The 23,758-nt window shown below is 45.8% G+C and overlaps 1 protein-coding gene across 1 annotated transcript in view; it reads left to right on the top strand.

Annotated features, from left to right (window-relative positions):
• LOC142577933 (scavenger receptor class B member 1-like) overlaps positions 1-22,706 on the top strand; it is a 49,170-nt gene extending 26,464 nt beyond the window's left edge. Inside the window, exons 7-15 of the mRNA XM_075687369.1 lie at positions 3,767-3,912; positions 4,066-4,115; positions 4,438-4,504; positions 7,688-7,857; positions 9,151-9,269; positions 9,758-9,831; positions 14,406-14,457; positions 18,350-18,486; positions 20,906-22,706. Coding sequence (XP_075543484.1) covers positions 3,767-3,912; positions 4,066-4,115; positions 4,438-4,504; positions 7,688-7,857; positions 9,151-9,269; positions 9,758-9,831; positions 14,406-14,457; positions 18,350-18,486; positions 20,906-21,107 — 1,017 coding nt within the window. The 3' untranslated portion in view covers positions 21,108-22,706. The remainder of the gene's footprint in view (positions 1-3,766; positions 3,913-4,065; positions 4,116-4,437; positions 4,505-7,687; positions 7,858-9,150; positions 9,270-9,757; positions 9,832-14,405; positions 14,458-18,349; positions 18,487-20,905) is intronic.
• The last annotated feature ends 1,052 nt before the right edge of the window (positions 22,707-23,758 follow it).

Genomic DNA, 23,758 nt, shown 5'->3' with positions numbered 1-23,758 from the left:
GGCAATGATATGTGCATCCATAGCAAGAGTTCTGCGCGAAAAAATGTCTTCTTGTTTTTTCGTGCTTGGGGCATCTATAGGACTACTATCGTCCCTGTTAGCACAGATCGTAAGGTCTAGCGCTCGCTGGCTACGTTATGTTGCCACTGGCTTGTCAGTCTCAGGGATAGCGTTAGTCCAAGGCCATGCATTAAACCAGCTCGATCTTGGAGGAGAGCCCGAGCGGGAGACGAGGCGGCGTAAGTCAGGAAATTTATCGACATTGTTTCGTAAATCTGCAAAAAAAAAGACCAACGATTACGATACTCCCTAATCAGAAATTTCAGCGCAGCTCTATACGAATTTTCATTTTGCTAGGCACTTGCTGGCGTGGCAATCTGTCTCGTGCGGCACGCTGCAAACGGAACGAAGTGTGGCGCGACTGCCTCGCTAATCGGGAGATTGCGAGAAGCACCGCGTGGGGGACGCGCGGGCGCGATTCACAGCAGCCGCCGCAGACAGATCTCCGCTCATGGAGCGCTTTGTTTCCCTGTGTGGTACCGATGGTGTTCGTCGGTGAACAGGTGAACAGGCGCAGCACGCTAGTTTGTCGCCATCTCGTAGCCATCATCGCCTCAGAGACCATCTTGCGCGGCACTACGCTTCTCACGCTTTCGCCATACCCTCCTCCTCTGCTTTCCTCCTAGCGCTCTCTTCGCTATCGCCGCCTTTCATCTCCCGCTGCGCTCCGCGTTCGCTCTTTCATCCTTCGCTGCGCTCGTTCGCTCGGTTACGAGGGCCGCCGACACTGACGCTCGCCGCAGGAACGGGCAAAAAAAGAACTGTGCTCTATAAGCTGCTCGAGACCGAAAGGTTAACAGGTGACTGACGCGCTGGCTTCAATGCGAATAGGGTTCTTTGAATACTAAAGTAACTTGGAGTCTGTATATTTAACCTCTTTACACAATGAGAAAGAAGTGATTCAAAAATTTTAGCGTTGCTAGGCGGAATCGAACTCATGTCACACGGGTCCTGTAAGCCTTGCAGCCGGACGCTGAGGGATGCCCTGCGAACGTCGCGCAGCGTGTCCAGAGGAGAGCGCGAGAGCGCCAAAGCCCGGCTCATCCATGACGCGCTTTGGCAATGGTAATGCAGCGTGTCTCCACAGTCATTGTCGGCAGTCATCATGAGATGGGTTCTATTGAAATCTTTTACACCACCTTAAAACCGTCGGCCACATGCACTGGTAAATCCAGAGTGAGCCCTTTGGCATTTTGAAGCTGCAGATATGAGTTCTGTCTGTCTGTCTGTCTGTCTGTCTGTCTGTCTGTCTGTCCCACCCTCCCTCCCTCTTTCCCTCCCTCCCTCCAGGGCCCAATCGAAGGCGTTACAGAATGAGGTGAGTTCGCTCATACATCACTATAGCGAGAGCGATCGATGATCAGATGTGTCACGCTGTCAGACACGCATCCACATCTCTAGAAATACAAAGAGCATCGCATCTGGTTACATATAGTAGGAATGTTGGCGTTGTTTTCGGCCTCGTAGCATGAACGCTCCTCCCGGAGGCAGAAGAGTTAGGCGTGTTTCCACATCAGTTCGATCACGTGAGTTTGTTTTCAATCAGCTCGAGTGCGTGCAGCGCCTTTCGCCGGGATGTCCTCGCCACGTGGGTTTAACCCTTGCTTCGCGCGAACGCTCCGTGCAAGAACAGCACAGACAAGCAGAGATGGCTGATGGACGCGCTCTGTTCAAAACATCGCAAGCAGACTTTGAGTTTTTTTTTCTTTTCTGGTTACGCTAACTAAGTTTCTCTCACGCGTGACGTGGGCCTCGACCGAATCAAATCCACGAATGCGCCCTGCAATTACGCTCTCGGTGCAGGGATATAGCTTGCCGGGTTTTTCTGCGAGACGGTCTCACGGATCACCAGCTACACGTCGACTTCAATAATCGTGGAGCGAAGCAAGGAGATGCTTCGATGCGTTTTCGTAATAGACGACCACAGTTCCTCATGGCTATCCTTCGTAATAGTTCAACAGCTGTGATGTCGTGTACGGTCTCGTACGACGTAAATGCAATACCTGCACCTGCTGTGCCCAATCGTGTATAAGGACCAAAGCGCAAACGGGCGCCTGTGCTCTACCCACAGCAGCTAAATTGAAACACGTAAGATTGTCTCCATTCAGTGCTGAGAGAAGCGGTGCTGTTGACTTAATTACGCGGAAGCGTAGTGCAGCAACCACGTGAACAGCACTTTCCAGCGTATTTACGGCGTCGCGTCGGCCTGTGTCGACGAGTCTCGGGTGATTCTATTTCACACCACGCTGCTGTTACTGCAGAGCAACGTTGAATGTTCGTAACATGACGCATAGTCATTTGAGGCCCCGAAATGACTCGGCGGCACTGGGCGACTCCATGCGCAAAGTATGCCAAAAACGCACAAAGTAAAAATTTCTGCACCCTTAAGGATACCGTTCTGTCCTATAGCTAGCACCTACACCTGCGATGAGAGTAACTGTAGTTGAGAAATTGGTGCTTTAATTCTGACCACCTGGTACGCACCGACATATCTGATACGAGAATATGACCGCGATAGTTATTATATTCATTTCAGGATGTTTTCGTGCTGTATGTCGCAGTTACCAGCATGTTTGCTTACCGCAAAAATCCCCCAGAAAACGAAACGTCACTTGTCCTGACAGCGGTCCGATGTACGCCCCTTAATGGCTAGGGTGTCGTCCATGGGACAAGCCAGACACACTTAGGAGCGCAAAAAGTTTCAATGTGCGCCTTGTGCTGCTGCCACCCTCTTCAATATGCGGAAACGGGACACAAGCTTTCCGTACAGTCTGAGCATGCAGTGTGACGGCTTTTGCAGTGTACGCTAACTCGATCTGTTATTTTCCTTCCCAACATTAAAATGCGTTGCTTAAAGGTAAACTAAAGAGGAATATTAAGTTGAGCTGCATTGTGAAATTACAGTTCTGCAATGATAAAGCGGCCTCATTACCATGTTAGTCACAATAGCTCAGGCATGTCACTTTGGACGCTCAAATAGTTGCAGTTAACAAAAGTGCAATGTAAAAGTGAGTTTCATTTCTTTAGGTTTTTCATTTTTTCGTCAATTTTGACTAGAACGTCGAGCCCCTAAATTATAATTTCCCTCTGTGCAGTCACAATAGATCTTGTATTTGTCTAGGCAAACAGCATTAAATTTCACTCAAAATGGTTTAGTCGGTGCACATTTCACAAGTATTTGAATACGGCGCTTCCTGTCGACAACTGTAAAATACGAGTAAGCCTTCTGCGTGTTTCTGGCAACATACAGAGCTCCGTTCGTGGTCTCGCCTTCCACATTTTCATGATATCTAGGAATTGTTCTAGGAGAGCTTAGGTTTCTTGCATGGATGGGTGCTTTCGCTCACGAAAATTATTACCCTTACTCCTCACAGCCAATACCCTCCCCCTTTCATCTCTACGGCCAAGGCCTAAGGAAAGTTGTACCCAAGTTATAAATCCGTTAGTCAACGAACAGAGTAACCACCACATCTTTTCTGTACGATGAGCAAAACGAGAACAAGATGAAAGCAGGAGCCAACGTTTCGACAAGTCTACTTGTCGAAACGTTGGCTCCTGCTCTCACCTTGTTCTCGTTTTGCCCATCGTCTTGCATTTCCATCTCCCGCCTTCCCCGTGTTTTCCCTGGGCATCTTTTATGTGTATTTTTGCGACGAGGCGCTTGTCCGGTTCCGTTTAACTTATGAGTGGTTTTTCCTTCTTTCAGCGCAATGACACGTTTCACGAACTTCTAACAATGTATACAGGAGAGGGGGACATTTGTCGGATAAACCACTTGGACTCCATAAGCGGAAAAAGGCAAGTCCACAAACGGGTGGGCACTGTTGTGACCACCATTTTGCCTGCATGCTTGTCATTGCGTGACGATATTTAAGCTACTTTACCTGCTAATCCTTTGAGGCAACGAAAGCTATTTTGTTCTAACCAAATAAAGCTGAATGCAAATGCTTCAGGTGTGCACCTGCAAATTAGGATGTGACTTGGTTTATTATTCCATTAAAACAGGCAACTCGGTATCTGGGAAGACGAGGTGTGCGACAAAGTTCGTGGATCGTGTGAGTACATCTTCGTTCCTTTTTTTATATTTAAATATTTTCACATCACCATTTACCTACTATTTTACGTGTCACCTACGATAACTAATTCTCTGTTACAAACGACTAAAGCATGTTAGTATAGGCGATGACAAAGTGTGAAGTGTGCATGGTTGCTAGTGGTAACTAAGCAATTGTTTCGAAGGCGCGGAGGTATATGCACTGACGTTTCCGCATGTGCGACCCCTTGGGATGTTGTAGGTACGTGTCAACTGCCTCTATTCAGAAATGGGTTCACAGTTATGCAACTTAACAAAGCCATCGGCTTTTTTTTTTTTAACAGTTGGCAACGTGCGCCCTCCTCTCTCGACGTCTTCGTCCGAGACTGTGTTCATCCCTGACTTAAAGCGGTAAGTATCTTATCAATGCCTGGAACTTTTATTCCACAGCAAAAACGCCTGTCATACTATAAAATTCGAGTGGGATCAGACTCGTGTCTGCGCGGATCACTTACCTACAGCACCGATCGCATTGCATTGTTTCTCCCAGATGCAGCATTCCGTTACATGCTTTTGCCAATTGTGTCGTCTCGTTGTGAAATATGTAGGTTGTTGTGGATGCCTAACAGATCGCAGCCCTCTTCACCGAAGTCTCTCCTGGCTTAACTATAAGTTATACGCGCATGATGACCCAACTCTAAAGCACCAACGAAGTGTCTTAACCTCGATGTCAAATCTCTGATGGCAGTAGTCGGTTAATAATGACGGCGGTATATGTCACTGAATACGTTTGAACAGCGAGAGAAGAGAGATTCCGACTTTAAAGATAGACCTTGAGATGTTTGCTTGGCTGATGGTTTTGTCATGCTACTCTAGCTGTAGGGTGACAAACACAATATACGCACTACAAAAGAAAACACAAGAAGCAAGGACTGCACATACACTCGCGGCATGGTACACTCGCGGCACGGACACGCATACATGAACTAATGCTGTTCATAAATCCTCACTAAAACGTGTATAGCTTTCAAGAATATCAGAAGCGCTTTCGTTGCGCGCGAGGTGCAGGCAAGTTCAGTTGTCAGACTCACTGGTATGTTCTATGTGCAATGTTCCTGGGGACTTGCAACATGTCTCATGTGGCTGCAGTCGCTAGTCGTCATCACTGAAGGACGCACCGCACTTGCAGCGCGACTTGATCTCGAAGCTGCGGGACTTTTTGTCTCGTGGCGACAACAGTAAAAGTGAGCAAAGGACAGTAACAATGAACAAATGAGCTTCTTATCGAGGCCAAGAGTTTATATTGAGAGCATGATATTTTTGCGTAGACTCCATATTCGGCACACGTGACGAGAAAGATTCCAGGCCACTTGAGTCAGGGAAGGAGGGACGACTGCTGCCGCTTCTTGAACGATGAAGGAAAGTTATACAAGGAAAAAGAAGTTACGCGCGCTCCCGCACAACTTCTTTCAGTGGAATACTCGTATTTTTATTTCACTTTTTTGGTTTTGCGATAATATTCGCAGCGTGTACGAAACGCGCAGCGCTCAAGCAAAATGAAAATGCAGCACAGCTGCGGCAGCCTGTTATCCATACAAGTGGAAACCGATGGGGGTTCTGAAAGGGCAAAGTTCCCGCAGAGACAGACAATATATATTTCATAAAACTGGTGGGGATCGTGGAGCAGCTGGAGGGAACGCGTCACTTGGGTCAGTATAAACGTGTGGCATTGCATGCGATAGGCTCTGTCACGAGCATTTTAAACGAAAAGAAGAACGGTTGTTTGAAGCATAAAACTGAGTGGTGTGCTGCAATGGCATAATGATGTAGTACAATAAAACAAGAGAACTGTAGTCCTGAAAAAGTTTACCTTTGGTTTTCATTCATAGCAGATATATCATCCCCATTTGTGCTTCCGGCGAAAAAAAAATCCACTTTTTGTTTCGTAGCAACCATTATACCAGCACTTCCACAGCTCTGCTGTGTCGGCTGTGTGTAGGAGTAGCATTAACCAACTCCTACAGCTATCGTATTGGAATGGCGGATTCACCAATGTGCGCTAAATGCAAGTGGGAAGAGACCATTAGTCATCTTCTGTGCCACTGTTCTCGCTTCGATAATCAACGTGAGACTCTCCAGTCAGTGGCGTAGCTAGGTCGTCTGGCACCCGGGGCCCATAGGTCTTCTGTCACCCCCCCCCCCTCGGGTGTAGCCGGCGGAAAGAGGGGTGTCTTCAGACTTATATCACAGCCCCCCTCCCGCCCCACCACTGGCCCCTTGCACCCGAGGCCCACGGCCCCCCGGCCCCCCCTGTTGCTACGCCACTGTCTCCAGTGTGCCTTGAATAAATTGGATGACACGCCATTTACGGAAGCGAATATCTTGGGAGCCTGGCCTCACAGTTCATTCGCCCAGAAAGCACTTCGAGCTCTTTTTGACTACCTGAAGGCAACAGACTTAAGTGCCCGACCATAGACATCCTACACCTAAGTTCTCTCTCTCTCACTCCCCATTCCCCTCCCCACGTGTAGGGTAGCAAACTGGACGCAGTCTGGTTAACCTCCCTGCCTTTCCTTCTTCCCTTCTCTCTCTCTTCCAAATATATTTGGTTCATCAGAGACTTGGTTTGAACTGTGTTAGTAAATTACCCTTCCACAATGCCAAATACCTTACTCTTACCGCGTGAAGACGCTTGGTAAGCCAGAAGAGACGCAAGGATATAAGACGAGTGGCGACGCCACCTTAAAATTCCCGCATCAGCCCACCATGACGTCACGGACTTTGACGCCGTCTGCTTGAGCCTAGTTGAATTTTCATCGCTAAATATGAACTACATTGCAGTCCAAGGGATACACAGACTGCACTTATGAAGTTGTAAACACCTTTACTGAACCACAACGGCCGAAATGCGAAAAAATACACGAAAGTCAGAAATGAAACTTTGTTTGGCATTTGTTCTTCTTACAATTAACCTATATTACCGCGAGATTAACTAAAGTAGAATTCCTCAGGAATACTTTACCAATCTAAACTGATTCAGCGTGTCTTTTTTTATATAGTGTCCATTCATGAAGTATTAATTGCAGTGAAGACGCAAACAACGGCGTATATTTATGTGCAGACAAACGGGGAGCTAAGTCATCATAAGCGAAAGCTGAGCCCTTACACTAGGTACATAGTTAAGCTAAAGCCGGGTTTTCGGCACATATGTTTTGACCGAAGCACATATTTCGCACCACAGTGGGATGATCTATATACCCCTCCACGTTTGGTTGAATAAGCTCTGCATATGTCGAGCTGGAGAAACGGATTTTTCCAGTAGCGTATAGGCTGCGACTGAGTGTTCCCTGAGCACTAATGGCTTGTAGAGAGATGCAGATATCAATGCAGACGCCACACTTCTTTTAAGCCCTTCTTTTTTGGTAGTCCAACCGAAAGGTTCATAATGATCTCGCAACATTCACCGGTATGTTTCCTTGTGCCTTAATGCTGTTTTCCTTACATATATCCTTGCATGGCTCACTGGCTTTTTTTACTTTACGCTCAAGCCCGCTTAGTCAGTCACCGGAGGCACCCGCTCGCTCGATCACGCAGGACTTTCGAACTTCACCACGTGGCCGACTCCAAGGTCGGTGGTCTGGGCACGCGGCGGTTCGCCGTCACGTCGGACGTCTTCAACCGGAGGTTGCCCGAGAACGCCTGCTACAACGCAGCCCGCAAGGACTTGCCTTCGGGACTCTCCGATCTCGGTCCCTTGCAGGACGGTGAGTGGAAACAGTTCACGCGCCCGTACATGAATTCAAACTCAAGTGAGTCATGATATAAATTTGAACGCATGCGCACGTTTCCACGCTTGCGAGGGACCGTTGTTACAGTGATCGATTTTGATCAAACAAGGAATGTTTCAGGCCTATACCACTATTGATTACTTACCTCCGTATTCTAAAGCGTACCTTCTACTAAACGCTCCACCTCGACTCGAAGAAGTAGATAGCAGCGCCACTCCTCGACATAAGTAGTCGCTGCACTCTATGATCCTCCTCTGCAATTCTTGAAAAGTGCAGCGTTTTCGTCAGTCAAGGGCCGGCGCTGTGCTCAGTTCGGTGGATTGGACGAATAGCTTCGAGTCGAGGATCGTTTGAAAATACGGGAGTTAGCCTCCGTCCTCCTGTGAATCTCTGTATTTTTTTTTTTGGAGTTGTTACAAGGGTATGCTTCATTCTCAGACGCGCAACAGCAACCGCATCGCGCGCCCACGGATATGAAACCGTTGCAAAGGTGTACTGTCCAGTATTGTGAGTCTCGGCCTGCAGATTCATTTGCGTTGCGAGTACGCACACCCTAACGGAAATAGAACGCTCGTATCGACAGCTCGACGTTCTCAATGTAGAGCCGAAACTGTATAACCATCTACGGAATACTTTATGGCAGCACAGGGGCACCATCATATTAACACATTGGCTACGCAAGCCAACACAAGTATTTCAGAACGAGTATGTGTGTACATAGAAATGTAACCATTTCGACACGTTTCGCGTCGCGCACGTGCGTTAACTAAGCATCAGCGTGCCCTAGAGAAAGTTTTCTGTATTAAACGCCAACCATGGTGAGCGCATTTCATACCAGTCGGCGCTTAAGTTTTATCAGGACTAAACGGAACACACTCTATGTCGTACCCGCCACGGTTGCTCACGGCGGCTGTGGCGTTGCGGTGCTGATCTCGAGGACGCGGCTTCTATCACAGCCGCGGCGAAATGCATGAACGCTCGTGCACTTAGGTTAAGTGCACCTTAAAGCACTGCAGCTGGTAAAAAAAATTAATGCGGTGTCCTCCACTACGGCCTGCCTCTTAACCGTATTGTGGGTCCGGCGAGTAAAAGAAGACAGAAAGATATGGGTTTTCCTATGTCTACAAGGATACGACAGAATAGTCGACAAGCTGAAAACGTTGACAGCGGGCGCATTAGCGGAGCCGCAGAGTTGCCGCCGTAGTTGTCTCAATCATGACTGAGGCACAACCATAAAGATGATTCGTTTCCGTTTGCCACCCCTTGCAGGAGTGCCAGTCGTCATGTCATTGCCTCACTTCCTCTACGGGAGCTCTTCCCTCTACAAGTGCGTCGATGGATTGTATCCCGACGAGGAACAGCATCTGTTCTACATCGACAGTGAACCGGTAACTCTCTCTCTCCGGTCTCACTTGTTTCAACATGTAAAGGTGTTAACGTACATGGCAGCAGTAAACGTAGAAAATGGAATGATGCTGATAATATATAAGCCGTTCGCGAAATGCACGACGAATAATAAGATTCAGGGTGGAAGCACGCCTTTACGGTGACCTGCGGTGTGACTTTGATGGAGGTCGGATATCCTCGTTTGGCGATTCTCCTGGCATGTTTACCCAATCTTATGTGGAAGGCCATGTCAGTGGCCTTAAACATGAGTTTAATGCGCGACCTTACTCTATTAAAACAGCAGCGACGACATGTACTTTTTTCATTTTACTTAATAGGGAAGTTTGTCATGGTGGACAATTATTATTTCATCCTCTTTAGTTAACATGGCTGCTGGTTTTATTCTACACAGCAATTTGTTTATGTTATTATGTATTTGCAAAACATCTCGCCGACTCACCCTATACTACACTATTTCATCCTTGTTTAGACCACGGGAGCGTCGATTTCTGGCAGAGTTCGACTTCAGCTCAACGTATTAATAAAGGACATTCCAGGCTTCTGGTGAGACCTCCTTCTTGCTCAACTGTGTTCGCTGTACGCATCTAGACATTATCCCAATAGATCGGGAACCGAAACGAAGAAACGCGATGGTGTTACTATTACGCGGGTACTCTTCGCAACTTGCAATTCGCATGCTCGTGTAGGGTCAGACATTTCTGATGATCTACTTGATCATTTTTGTCTCAATAACGTATATCTTTAAAGAATGGACATCAACACTTCGTGTATTGTGTATGCCTGTAGGCATTGATTACATTTCCCCGCTAATCACATGGAAGAAATGCGAACATGCGTCAAGTTAATAGCCTCTTTATTTTTTTTTTATAGTGCTAGCATTATTGGAGTACTTCACGCACTTTCCAGGGACACGCTATCTATCCATGTTTGTATCTAACCGTTTTCTCGCCTACCGTGGTCACTGGGTAGTCCGTGGTCGAATGGGTAGCGCATCAGGCGGAAACAGGGTTCAAAGCCAACCATCGGCCCAACTTGGGTCACTGCAGTATGTGACAATATATAGAACGACAGAAAGCTGAGCTAGTTTGTAAGGATTCATTATGCAAAAAAGTGAGGCGTGCAGACAGGACACAAGAGTAGAGAAGTGGACAACACGAACGCCGACTATCAACTGAAGGGAGCACTGAGGCAAAAAAAGACACAAAACTCATCAGCGCATGCTCAGGAATGGTAACACCACGTGTCAGTCGGGTACACGTGCCGGTCTACGTGAGAGATAACTGTTAAGACACTTAATCTCTTCCTTATGTAAAGTAATCGAAGGCTGACTCACGCACGCACTTCCACCATTAAAGACATGCCATGCCTCTACCATAAGACGCGTACCTTCATTCTTATGCCTGTACAATATCGCGAATTCATCTAACTCTGGCGTGCAGTTACAATCTCGGCAATGTAGCGAAAGATTAGAAGGCAACCCACCGGTTAACGACCTTTTATGTTCCATTAGCCTCTGATTTATACACCGTCCCGTTTGCCCTACGTAGAACTGGCCACAGCTAAGGGGAATTTTATACACCACACCCATACGACAGTCAGTAAAACTGTTGTTCTTATTGTGCTTTACTGGACAAATATCTGTTCGTTTTTTGCCTTTTACCCGCTCCTTTTTATTCTGTACGGCAGAACATATCTTACCTAGCTTATTGGGAGCAGAGAAAGCAACATTAGCATCATATCTACTAGCAACTTTTTGAGCCTATGCGACACTGAATGAATATACGGAATAGCCACTACTCTTTTTTTGCTATTACTGCTTTTTATAATCACGTCCGTCCCTTTCGAAACCGACTTTTTTAGGCGCTCAGCCACAGTGGCCACCGCTACACTAGGATAACCTGCTTCTAATAGGCGCCGGACCTGCGCATTAAAACTGGCGATCATTTTGTGCATGCAGGATCTGGTGAGGGAAGACTTAAGGCACGACATGGCAGTTCCGTTTCTTACTAATTTAGAATGCTTGGATTGAAAGTTTAGCAACGGCTTCGAAGATCTTGGGGAGTACTGCCAACAAACATGGTTTTGTTCGAAGATCAAGGAAATGTCAAGAAACTGAATTACGCGTCGCTGAGGAAATTCCTTGGTAAACTTTAATCCTCCCCCATAAAGTTTAAATTGCTCACTTACTGAGGCAGCAGCGGAATCGAATTCTTCCCTATTGCAGAAAATCAGGTAATCATCAACGTAACGAAATATCTTGATAACGCTATCACCTAAGGCTTTCTCTAAGCAGTTGTCAACCTTACTCAGGTAAATGTTGCTAAGAATAGAAGGAACCTTTGAGCCAATACAAATGCCTGATTTCTGCAGAAAAACGCCATCTCTCCTCCCTATCAGGGTCAACTTCAAGTACCTTGAAAGAATTTCTAGAAAAGCTCCCGTGGAAACACCGCATCTGTCAATAAAAGCCGGCTCTTGCACTTGTTCTTTAATGCACTCATTTACGGAATTTAGCAACCCGTCATGCGGCAAGGAATAATACAGGTCTTCGATATCCATACTAAAAGCTGTACAATCACCAGGATTTTCCTCTCTCAAATACTGAACTAGTGCCTGAGAATTACGTAAGCAAAAGGGGTCTGAAAAAACTAGTGAAGCTAAGCAGTTCTGTAGGTAACTGGCGACACAGACCTGCCACGTCCCTTTCTCTGACACTATAGCACGAAAAGGAATTTCTTGTTTATGAATCTTGGCCGAGAAAAACAGTTCTAAGGTGAGGGATTTAGCTTTCTTGACATTACAGACAAGCCTATCAAGATTATGTCTTGACAAGTGTCTTAAGTCTTATGTCTTATGTCTTGACAAGTGTCTTATATTATGATTATGTCTTATCCTAGTGTAGCGGTGGCCACTGTGGCTGAGCGCCTAAAGAAGTCGGTTTCGAGAGGGACGGACGTGATTACAGAAAGCAGTAGTAGCAAAAAGAGTCGTGGCTATTCCGCATATTCATTCAGTGTCGCACAGGCTTAAAAAAGTTGCAAGTAGATATGATGTTAATGTTGCTTTCACTGCTCCCAATAAGCTAGGTAAGATATGTTCTGCCGTACAGAATAAAAAGGAGCGGGTAAAAGGCAAAAAACGAACAGATGTTTGTCCAGTGAAGCACAATAAGAACAACAGTTTTACTGAGGGTCGTATGGGTGTGGTGTATAAAATTCCCCTTAGCTGTGGCCAGTTCTACCTAGGACAAACGGGACGGTGTATAAATCAGAGGCTAATGGAACATAAAAGGTCGTTAACCGATGGGTCGCCTTCTAATCTTTCGCTACATTGCCGAGATTGCAACTGCACGCCAGAGTTAGATGAATGCGCGATATTGTACAGGCATAAGAATGAAGATACGCGTCTTATGGTAGAGGCATGGCATATCTTTAATGGTGGAAGTGCGTGCGTGAGTCAGCCTTCGATTACTTTACATAAGGAAGAGATTAAGTGTCTTAACAGTTATCTCTCACGTAGACCGGCACGTGTACCCGACTGACACGTGGTGTTACCATTCCTGAGCATGCGCAGATGAGTTTTGTGTCTTCTTCTTTTTTCGCCTCAGTGCTCCCTTCAGTTGATAGTCGGCGTTCGTGTTGTCCACTTCTCTACTCTTGTGTCCTGTCTGCACGCCTCACTTCTTTTTTGCATAATGACAATATATACATGCGTGCCACTTTTCAACAAAGCTATTGCACGCCGAAATGGGCCCCTGTAGATGCGGGACTATAGGTAGGTACCCACTTGGAGCACTGCAGGTATGTGCCACTCGGTCTGTGCTAGTCTCTAATGGACCTCTTTGATGCAAACTTGGGTCACTGTCCATGTGCTAGTAGGTGTGTGCCGCTCTTAAATGAACGTCTTTGATGCCAATTTGGGTCACTAGATATATGTGCCACTGGTAATTTGCACTAAATTTCTCCGATTGTCTGCGGAATCGAGCCCACGTCACAAGAGCTTATCAAGGACAGCAACCCGATGCTTTAGCAAGGCTGCGCCGCAAATTCACTGGGTATGGGCCGCTTTTCGATGAACGCCTTTCCCGCCAACTCTTAAATGAACCTCTCGCCAACTTTGGTCACTGAGTATGTGCCATTGAGTGTGCGGCAAGCGAGGGAACCATTCTCGACATTCGCAGGCACCGGCGCGCCACGCATTTCGTAGGCCACGCGCATGATACGCGGTTGAGGCCAAAAATGGCGCCGACTGTTCTTAGAGAAACGCGAAAGTCCCGCTACAGTGCATACCTCATACATAACTCGTTGCGACGGTGGCAATACGTTGTTTCGCTACATCGACAATGCTAACGCATTACCGTCGACAGTCGTCGTAAGATGGGTTCCGCCGCATTTTTTTTTATTATTATTGCAGTGGCCTTGGTTTCCAGACGGCCGGCGCCGGACTGTTTGCAAAAATACATGAACACTTCATGCACGGAAGTATTGGTGGATCTCTCGTTGATCACACGATCGTAAAGCATTGCAAACACACTTAAGTGCGTGATTTGTATTGCTCTCTGCCATAAGACAGGAGCACGTGAAAGGGCTTGGAAAGGTTCCCTGTTCGCCCCATAGGACGCAACTTACGTTCTTGCACCATGCACTTCACAGTGGCAAATCTCGCTAATCGTGCAACGTTTCTTCAGAATATATTCACGCTTCTGCATTCGCTTCGCAGTGGCGTGTCGCAGTCTGTCGATCACACCAGGTTCAGTAGCCTTCGAAACTGCAATTATTCATTAAGGATTACTTTTATACTCGTATGTTACTGCTGGAAAACGATTTCGTCGTACAGGACGTAAGATCAAGCGCCAACGCTGATATAGAGTGACAGTCAAAAAGGTTGCCTAATATGCAGCTGTTTGTGCTGCCAAATCTTCGTAAGCAAATTTTAGAGAACTGTACAGTTACACCGCTAAGCAAATGAACGAGTTTAAATTATAGCAGAAAGCTAAGAGCGCGACGCTGAAGTCTTAGCCTGCACGTGATATGAAGAGCAGCTCTTCCACTGTTTTATTCAAGGAAAAGTTACAACGTAAAGCCGCTTCCTCTCTCTCCTTTTCTTCTTATTTCAAGGTCTTCCTCTGAACTTGGCTACACGGTCCTTCCACTGTTTTGGCAAGAAGTGGTGAGTGCATATAAAGAAATATACTGTTACCAACAAAGGTCACGGCATATTGGTCTGAGGCAGCGTGCGCACATGACGTCAATGTGTCGACAATGTGACATGACAACAATGTGTTTTTCGAGTAAAAAAAAAATATATTGACCAGTGCTCTCTCATGCCACCATTAAATCCAGTCGTGACAAAGGCCTATATTTGTCATATAAGCGCAGTTTAAGGGCATGTAGAGTTCCACAAGCGTGGAGAGAATGTATCTGGGTGTAAAAAGAAGAGAAGACGGCAGTAGGAATTTATTTATTTATTTATTTATTTATTTATTTATTTATTTATTTATTTATTTATTTATTTATTTATTATACAATCCCACATTCGTTTAAGGAGCCCTACAGTGGAGGTGGGGGTGGAGGGATAATAGGAATGTAACACAATGATAAATAAGGTTACATAACAAGAAACAGTGTGGCCAATAATGCAGTGCAGGCAGCATAACTCTCTACAAAGGAATATACATACATATATACACTTACATGTGCATACATAAATACATATACACATATACACACATACACTCACACATGTATGATGCAGGTGAGCAAACGCTAAAAAAAGTAACATCAGAACACACGAACTGATCACATGCCAAGCAGTTCATTGAAGAATGCCCAATTTGACGTTTTAGAAACGGTGTCCTCAGTCGGAGCATTCCATTGATTAAAAAGAAAAAGTAGCTACACAAGTTCGTTCTTGCCTTCACTGGCCTCACTTTTAATGTATGTTTACGGCGATGGGAAATGTAATGCAGGTTAAGCATGTACTTAGATTTTTTAACACCACTATTTTTGTAAAAATATTATGAAAGAATTTTGATACGCAAGCAACGCCGGCGTTCATCTAACGTCGAAAGCGCTGTAGGCGCCTTTTCGTTTCCGTGACGCTACTATAGACCTGCAATAGCTCCAAGTCATAAAGCGTGCCGTTCAATTTTGTACATGCTGTAGGGTATATTTAAGGTTGTTCTGGTTAGCGTCCCATATCGTGCATGCGTACTCAAGAATAGGCCGTGCGCATGTGGTGTATAATAATTTATAGTTCGTCTTGGCGACACTTTGAGCGATGAAATATACGTATATTTCGCGGCGTGCCACAGGGGAGTGTTCTATCTTCCTTGTTATTTAATATTGTCATGAGTAGCCTCCCAAGAGTACTGAACCATCGAACACCAGTGAAGATATCTATATATTTACCGATGATATCTGCATATGGGTCTCCGGCTACCAGCATCGCCGCCTCGCACGAATAGCCCAGGGAGCAGTAAAAGCCATTCAGGGCCACTTGGCAACGATTGGGTTATCACTATCAACAGAGAAATCATCATTCGTACTATTTCCTGGAGTGAAAAGGAAATCCACACGCTTGACGCTGAATTTGGACGGATACCAGATTCGACAAGTCAGCAACGTCCAATTTCTTGGCGTTATCTTAGACCACAGGCTACTCTGGCGACGCGGTGTTGACCACGTTGTGGAGTCATCGTCACCCAGGCTACATGTCTACATACGGCTACATGGCTACATGGCTACATACGCTGGGGCAACCTTCCGACGTCGATGCTACGCCTACATACAGCGTTGGTTACCAGTCGGATCCTGTATCAGCTACCTCTGATGTCACCCTCAGACAGCCAATACGAGCGCTTAGAAGCCATCCACAGAAATGGTATCCGACTTTGCCTTGGAGTCCCTCAGCCAGCGTCAAACAAGAAAGTGCTTTACGAAGATGAGTCACGCCCTCTACGACTTCAGGCTTCCCAGGCTCTCATGATCCAGCTACTATGATTGAGTGAGTCTATGTCCGGTAGAGCCCTCTTACGACGTATAGGTAACAGGCCGCGCTCACAATTTTATGCAGCACTGAACACGCTTCGCGTATTAGGATTGCGCTGCTCGAGATAGAGGGGAAGGATAGAACCACCCTGGACATTCGAGGACCTCACATGCAACTTCAGTGTACCACGATTGCAGTCAAAGAGCTGCATTCCATCTGCAGAAGCCAAGTCATTAGTCCTGGAACACCTGAACACGACTTACTCGAATCACCTACAAGTATACACAGATGGCTCTGTCAAGGGAGACGAAGACCGCTGCGCAGCTACATTCTATATTCCCTCTCTAAGATATACGTGGTCTGGCCGCCTGGACTGTATAGCCTCGTCGACAGTTGTGGAAGGCGTAGCAATAGCTTCTGCTCTGCGCAAACTAAAAACTTTGCCTCAGCAGAATGTGGTTGTCCTTACGGACTCAAAAGCCGCGTTACAAGTATACCGTGGTCTGCCATACCTCAAGTTCCCACGCAAATCACTAGCCATCGTGAAAGAACTCAACAACAAAGGCTTCACATTAAAGTTTCAGTGGATTCCCTCCCACATTGGTATCTCAGGAAACGAAAAAGCTGATGCGCTTGCATACGTAGCGCTCATCCTCATCTCATCCTACGTAGCATCATCCTCCCAAAATCAAGGCTCCAAAGAGTAATCAAGTGCAAAAATCTGACATTCGAAATCACTTTCCGTCGCTTTGGGTTCCACCGCACATGCCCTGCGTAACCAAGAGATTGCACTGAGAGGAAGCCTCACTTCTATATCGAATAAGGACAGGATCTGTTAATACACCAGCCTGGTTATTTAAGACGGGACGAATCAATTCTCCGAACTATACGGCATGCAACGAGACAGGGGACATTGAGCACTTTTTGTGGTCCTGCCAGCAATTCCAAGATGAAAGGGACGCTCTCCTGAAGAATCTGCAAAAAAAGGACCTTCCGCATGCGTGCCTGCAACACCTTATATTTCCCGAGGGATCAATTATAGCCCGCAAAGGAACTTCACGTCTCCTTATCGAATTCTTAAGAGAGACTGGTTTGATGGACATATGGTGAAACCCTTCAGCGGTATTCTGCGAGACGCTCGGGCGGAGCAATTTCCGGCCCCGATCGCCAGGCTAAACCCGCCTGTTGCTACAATTCACCACCACCACATAATAATTTATTGGTTGCCGGAGGACAAGGGTGAAAGTCTCGAGCCGAGAACGTTAGTGTGTGATTCGCTTTCACATCGATCTCGCCAATGTGATCCTGCCAAGTGAGATCGCTTGAGAAGTGAATGCCGATGTATTTGGCCCCTGCTACGATCGAGTTATCGGTCGAGTTAGTTAGCCTGTAAGAATGGAAGACGTCAGTTTTCTTCCTAGAAAAGCACACGTAAATGCATTTTAATTCATTTAGTGTCATGAACGAAGTGGCGCACCAGTTCGAAATCTTGTTAAGGTCGTCTTGACGATAACAATGATGTTTATTTTCGCATCAGGGCAGTGTAATGATACGAAGGGGAGTGCGGAAAAAGCTGTCATTTCGACAGTTTGACAAAGCTGCAGGCGTCCGCATTGGCGATTACGGCAACAACAAACGCAATCAGTTTACAACTTTTGAAAAATTATACAGAAAAATTACGCATATAACAAAAGCAAGATGTGTAGAAAAATGCAAACTTAGTCTTGTAGGTATACATGAAATATAAGCATATATTCCTACGCAGACAAGTGCACTCTTCTACCGAGATTGAAGGGAAACGCAGCCGAAAACGGCAGACGATTAGTTGAAGCAATGGGATTGCTGCCTTAATGAGTTCGCTTGAGGCACTGCAGGAGCAATTCTAAACATGGGATTACATGGCTTTCGTCGTGTACAGGACACTTAATATGCAAATATGTTGTTGTTGTTGGTGGTGGTGGTGATGATTATGACGATGATGATGTGATGGTGTGGTGATGACTATTTTTGTAAAGTGGCTCAATGACTTCGGAGAGTACTACACGGTGAGTGACACTCTGTTGTTGCACAGGTCGCTGAAGCACAGGAGCACACCTTAACCAGGATAAGAGTAGCGGTGCTAGCTCCGATACTGGTTCGATGCACTGCCATATTTCTTCTGGTGGCCTCCGTCATCTTGCTGTTGGTCTCCTTCATCTCCTTGCTGAGGCGAGTACAAATGTTATGTTTCAAAAGCACCGCAAAGAGTAGTCAAGCGTTCGCTGAAAGGCTCGAGCGGCAGCAAATCACTTGACGGGAGACGAAAGTCAACTTCGAGTTAAATGAGACTAAACGGCAGTTTAAAACTGTTTAAAACTTCTTCAGTGTATTTGGCAGAAACAAATGACAATCGTTAGCGGGCAAAATCGCTACTAAATTGACGAATGGTCAACGTGCCCCACGCCGCACTGTGACGGCAGTGGCGCCACTGCGTGACGACACACACAAACGCAGGCACAAACACACACACACACACACACACACACACACACACACACACATATATATATATATATATATATACATATATATATATATATATATATATATATATATATATATATATATATATATATATATATACGTGCATTTGAAGTAAACAGACGAACGGGCGAAATGTTTATTTACTTCCGACATTTCGGCCGTGGTCCGGCCTTCGTCAGGGAATACCTGACTGGTGTTGTCAATACCTGGTATTTCCTGGCGAAGGCCGGCCCCTGGCCGAAACGTCGGAAGTAAACAAACGTTTCGCACGTTCTTCCGTTCATTTCGAATGCCTATAAACTACTAGATCCGCAGGAACATTCACTTGATACATATTCCTCTATTTCGCTTTCATTTTACCGCAAGAAGAGCCGACAACAATTTCCAAGTGGAGTTTCTCAGTTAAAATTGCTATAGTAAGACATAAAACTGGGCGTGTTGGTACGTTGGTCCATGACTAATAACAGCCCAGTGAAAATGGAGGAAGGCGCAGACGTCTGTGTTGTGTACTATGCTTTCCCTCGTCTTCGTTTTCAATGCGCTGTTATTAGCCGTGATACAGCTGCTATGTTGAATGTTTCCTGACGAATCATACGTAAATATATATACTTGATTGCAGTCGTCGGCACAGTCTGTGACGTCGGGGATTCGAAGGTGGCAGCAGCCTGCTTTTTTTTAAATTTTATTTTTCTCTGGTGATTATTGACCTTCTTGCCACTTGAGAAGTCAGACGTGCTACTGGCATTGCCAGATATTTTCCTTTATTGTTGTTTAAGATGCGACGTTGCGCTCACCAAAACGCAGTTGCCGTTCTTGCCTGACCTTCGGTCACTATGACCACCTATGACGGCACTCAGTGTACAGGTAATGCGATGGGTGCCGAAATTTTGCCGTGTCACGGAAAGTGGTCAGACTCGGTAAGTAAGCTCGTTCACACCCCACGGTTGTTTATGGAGGAGGTTAGGCTCTCCATGCAAATGGAACTCAGTCCATAAATCGGTTGTCGACAGTAATGTGAGCAACCGGATGCGCCCTTTGCCTGCTGTAAGTGCGATGAACTTCGATTATAGCTGAATGAGTTAAATTTCCGTTTTAAGGTCAATCACTGCTGAAAGGATAAAGCGCCATAGTATGTCACAAACATTTTACAGCATGCCGTAGTGCATGCTGTACGGCATGATTCCTTACGTTTGAATCAAGTTATGAGAATATCAAGCCGATGTATACATCACAACATAAGGAGAAGCTTAGGGCAGAATAAGTGAAGACAAATGATGTCAACAGCGGTGAAAATCTTCGTCGTTCCACCAATTTATGAACGCCAGTGTTTTTTTTAAGGCAGAAAACGTCAAATTTCTTCAGTTTTAGCGTTTTGTTATTTAAACAGTGTTTACGTTAGAAACTGCTAAGGGACACTAAAGGGAAAGGCGAGGAGGTCAACAATTCATGGTGTAGGAGGTAAGAAAAAAGAACGTACACATAGCATATGATATAGTATTTATACATGTACGCAGCTGTTTCTGCAATCGGTCCCGATTCCGCCTTTATGAGCCTGCAACTTATTACATATATGCTGTACAATGTGTATGCACGGTGTTTCAGCTAACTCGTGCCAGGCCTTTAAAAAATACATTTTCAAGTTACAAGAATCGAACCAACTTAGCATTGTTCACTGCAGCATCGATCATTCGTCCGTAGCTTGTTTGAGGGAACTGATGTCGCTGCGCGTGAGCGCCAAGTCACTTGGTACTTTTTTTTTTTCAAATCTCCAGCGCTTTCTTCGCAGCCCGAAAAAATTAAGCCCACAGCAGCTATGATTAAGTAAAGAAATTGTGATATTTCTAGGTAGGCCTTACAATTTTTGCAGTTAAGATGTTGCGCTTAAAGCAATACTATAGAAAATGGTTAATTATTGTTGATTACCTAAGTTAATAGTAAAAATACATTGAGTTGCTGAAGGTGACGGTGAACATTACTAACTTGGTTTCATTCTCGTAACGCACACGTGGATTTCTAAAAGCTTGGCTCGAGTTAACTGAAGCGCCCTATATATTCTGAGAGTGCCGTTATGGTAACACGCGCTGACGTGCGTGCGCTTGTGCAGGTCCCGCCGAAGTCGACGGCGCGTCGTCTCGGAGCCATCCAAGGCTCCCAGGGACAAGGTGTCCATCTACCTCAACGGCGGCAGCTTCCTCGCCAGCCGGGACAACAACAACGGCCTTGTCAAGAACGGCGCTGTTCCAGTGGCGCTCGCTCAGGACGTGCCCGAGGCCGACGCCCTGCTCTTGCAATCCACTGCCGTCTAGCGCCTGCTATGTGCGCAATGTGCGCGGCCACACGCATCGGCACCAGGCCGCTCAAACTCGATGAGCATCTGCAAAACTGAAGTGTGACGTTTCTTGTGTCCTGTGACTGAATAGTATACGATGCTTTTCGTCACAAGCATCAGGCGCCCCAGGCGATGCGTCGTGCCTTTGTAAGAAAGGGGGTGATGGGATGGAGCAGTGCAGCTCTTGGGCTCTATTGTCAACGCAGCGGATCGTATACAGGGTCATAACCAGTCAGCGCAGGGACCATCGGCAGGGACAACGTGCAGTCCTGTAGGCCTTGCTCCAAGCGGTCGTTGAGGGTCGCCGGTTCGACCTCTTGCCAGAGTGTCTGTGTTCTTAGCGCTTGTGATCATCGCACTCACGTGCCCGGTCTGCGCTTTGGTGCTGTGAAATTTCTCGTCTGTGCTAACTGTACAGCGAATACGGACACTAGCTACGATGTGAACAAGCTCACTCTGTAGAGCGCGCCGTGTGTGTGCGTGCTTCTAAGTGTTGGATGCGTCGACATCTGCGCGCTATGCGTGCTTGCGTGCCATCTCGCGAGTCTTGTGTGTGCCGAAGTGTTGTAACTGGACGGCTAGTTCATCACCCGTTGATGTCTGAGTGTCAAAATGAGTGTGGCTACCAAAAATTCACGGTCGGTAACAAAGCAACAAAGGCGAAATGTCTGAAAGCGTTGAGTGATGTACTGTTTCTCGCCTCATATGTATATTGTAAGTGTCTGCTCCAAATAGTGTGGTTGTAATGTAATTGTGCAGATGCATCGGATATTTCTATGCAATTAACATTTTTGCTAACTAAACGACTACTCTGAGTACCGGTGTTCTTCTCGCACTTTTTAGTAATGTATTTTTCTATACTGTTGATGAAAACTTAGTCATCTGAGGTTTTCCTGCTACGTAAATAACATTACTGTCTGCCATTTCAGTCATATCATTCGAACTTTGCCGCTGTGATGCTTCAAACTGTGAAGCAAGGACACTGCCTGACGGCTTGGATAATGCAGCAGACAGAAATCTGCAGGTCTGATCAGCATCTGTTTGTGAACATAACTTAATTGTTCGCTTGTGGTCATGAAAACGACGATTTACCGCCGATGATATTGTGACTTGTGCTCCATCGTATTTCACTGAAACAAAGCGATCAAAGTTCCATTACTTCTACAGACCATTTGCGCGTATAGAAAGATACAGCCTGAAATCTCGCTGCCCACGTGCGTTGAATGTTGCAGAAGCGTGAAGGCCTCGTCAGCAGTGTATGCCAGCGCCAATGTGCTACCACTGCGTTCGCCTGCTGTGAAACTCGAGTCGTGCTTCCCAACGAGGGCCACTTATCGAGGGCTCATGGTTCAAGAAGCGGCATTCTCGGGCACCTAGAATGGTTACCTTCGCATTTTTTAGCGATAGACTCACGGGCATGCATAAAAGAGCATTGTATTGAACATTGTTTGTTGTCTGGGGTCTTGTAGTGGCGGAACAGCTTTACACTGTGTCGCAGTTTACTCGACAGAACCATTTGTTGCATTTTTGCATTTTTGTGTTCGTGTAACACTAATAAACATATGGGCATTTTGAATGAGTGTCTAAGTGGTTGGTAGTTATATTTCTTGAACCGAACGTTCGCCAAAGACAAGGCACTGCGACTGCGGCTGCTCTAACACGTAGGACAGCTCACAGGAGACTCGCAAAAGCCACCACAGTCCGACGCCTGCTGAGGAAGACATCCCCTAGAGTGATTCAGTAGAAGGGAACAGAAACGCTGGGGATTAGACTACGAGCGTCTCGTTGGAGCATATATTTTTCGGCAGTAAGGGTGAAGGTGCGTGTCAGAGGGAAGGGAAGTGTGAAAATGCCTCAGATGAAGAAATACGCTGAGCAAGGGCGTTCACTTTGGTAGTTAGAGCGGAGCTGACCACGTACACTCGCGAGCAATATGAAAGAGAACAGCTAACTTTTTTTTAAAAAGATAGAAGCGACGATAACTCGTGATGCGTGGGTTCAATTGTGGGAACGTTATACGTAATTAGATTTCCTGTTGAACATTTAGTCTTATTGAACACTTCTATGAAGGGCATGCATGTTCAACTATTGCGCGTGCGTTTGAAAAAAAAATTACCGGGTCTCTTACGATCTCTCTTACGAGGTGAACGGCGAAAGCCTACTCTTCTTCCTCTTATCATTCACCTTTCTCTCTTTGCTTCTTCTCTTTCGCTTCCTTTAGTCATTACTGCTCACTACTCAGCATCTTTAGTGATATGTAATGAATTGTGGTCATTACAAGCCGTCGTTAGACATGTTGTTCATATCGTAGTCATTAGTAGTCTTACAAATCATTTCAGTTATTATTAGTCATTAGTGGTCATTACTGAGCATTTTAATCATTTCTAATGAATTGTAGTTACAAAGTGTCGTTAGACATATTGGTCATTTCCTAGTCATTACTAGTCACTACAAGTCATTTCAGTCCATTACTGGTCATTGTTAAACATATTTAGTCATTTATAATCAATTGCAGTCGTTACAAGTTATCGTTAGACAAATTGGTTATTTCATAGTCATTACTAGTCATTACAAGTAATTTCATTATTAGTGGTTACTGACCGCTAGTAAGCATTTTTTTTGTCATTT

Source organism: Dermacentor variabilis, chromosome 4, assembly GCF_050947875.1.
Source record: "Dermacentor variabilis isolate Ectoservices chromosome 4, ASM5094787v1, whole genome shotgun sequence".
Lineage (NCBI taxonomy): Eukaryota > Metazoa > Arthropoda > Arachnida > Ixodida > Ixodidae > Dermacentor > Dermacentor variabilis.
This window is presented reverse-complemented; position numbering and strand designations above follow the sequence as displayed.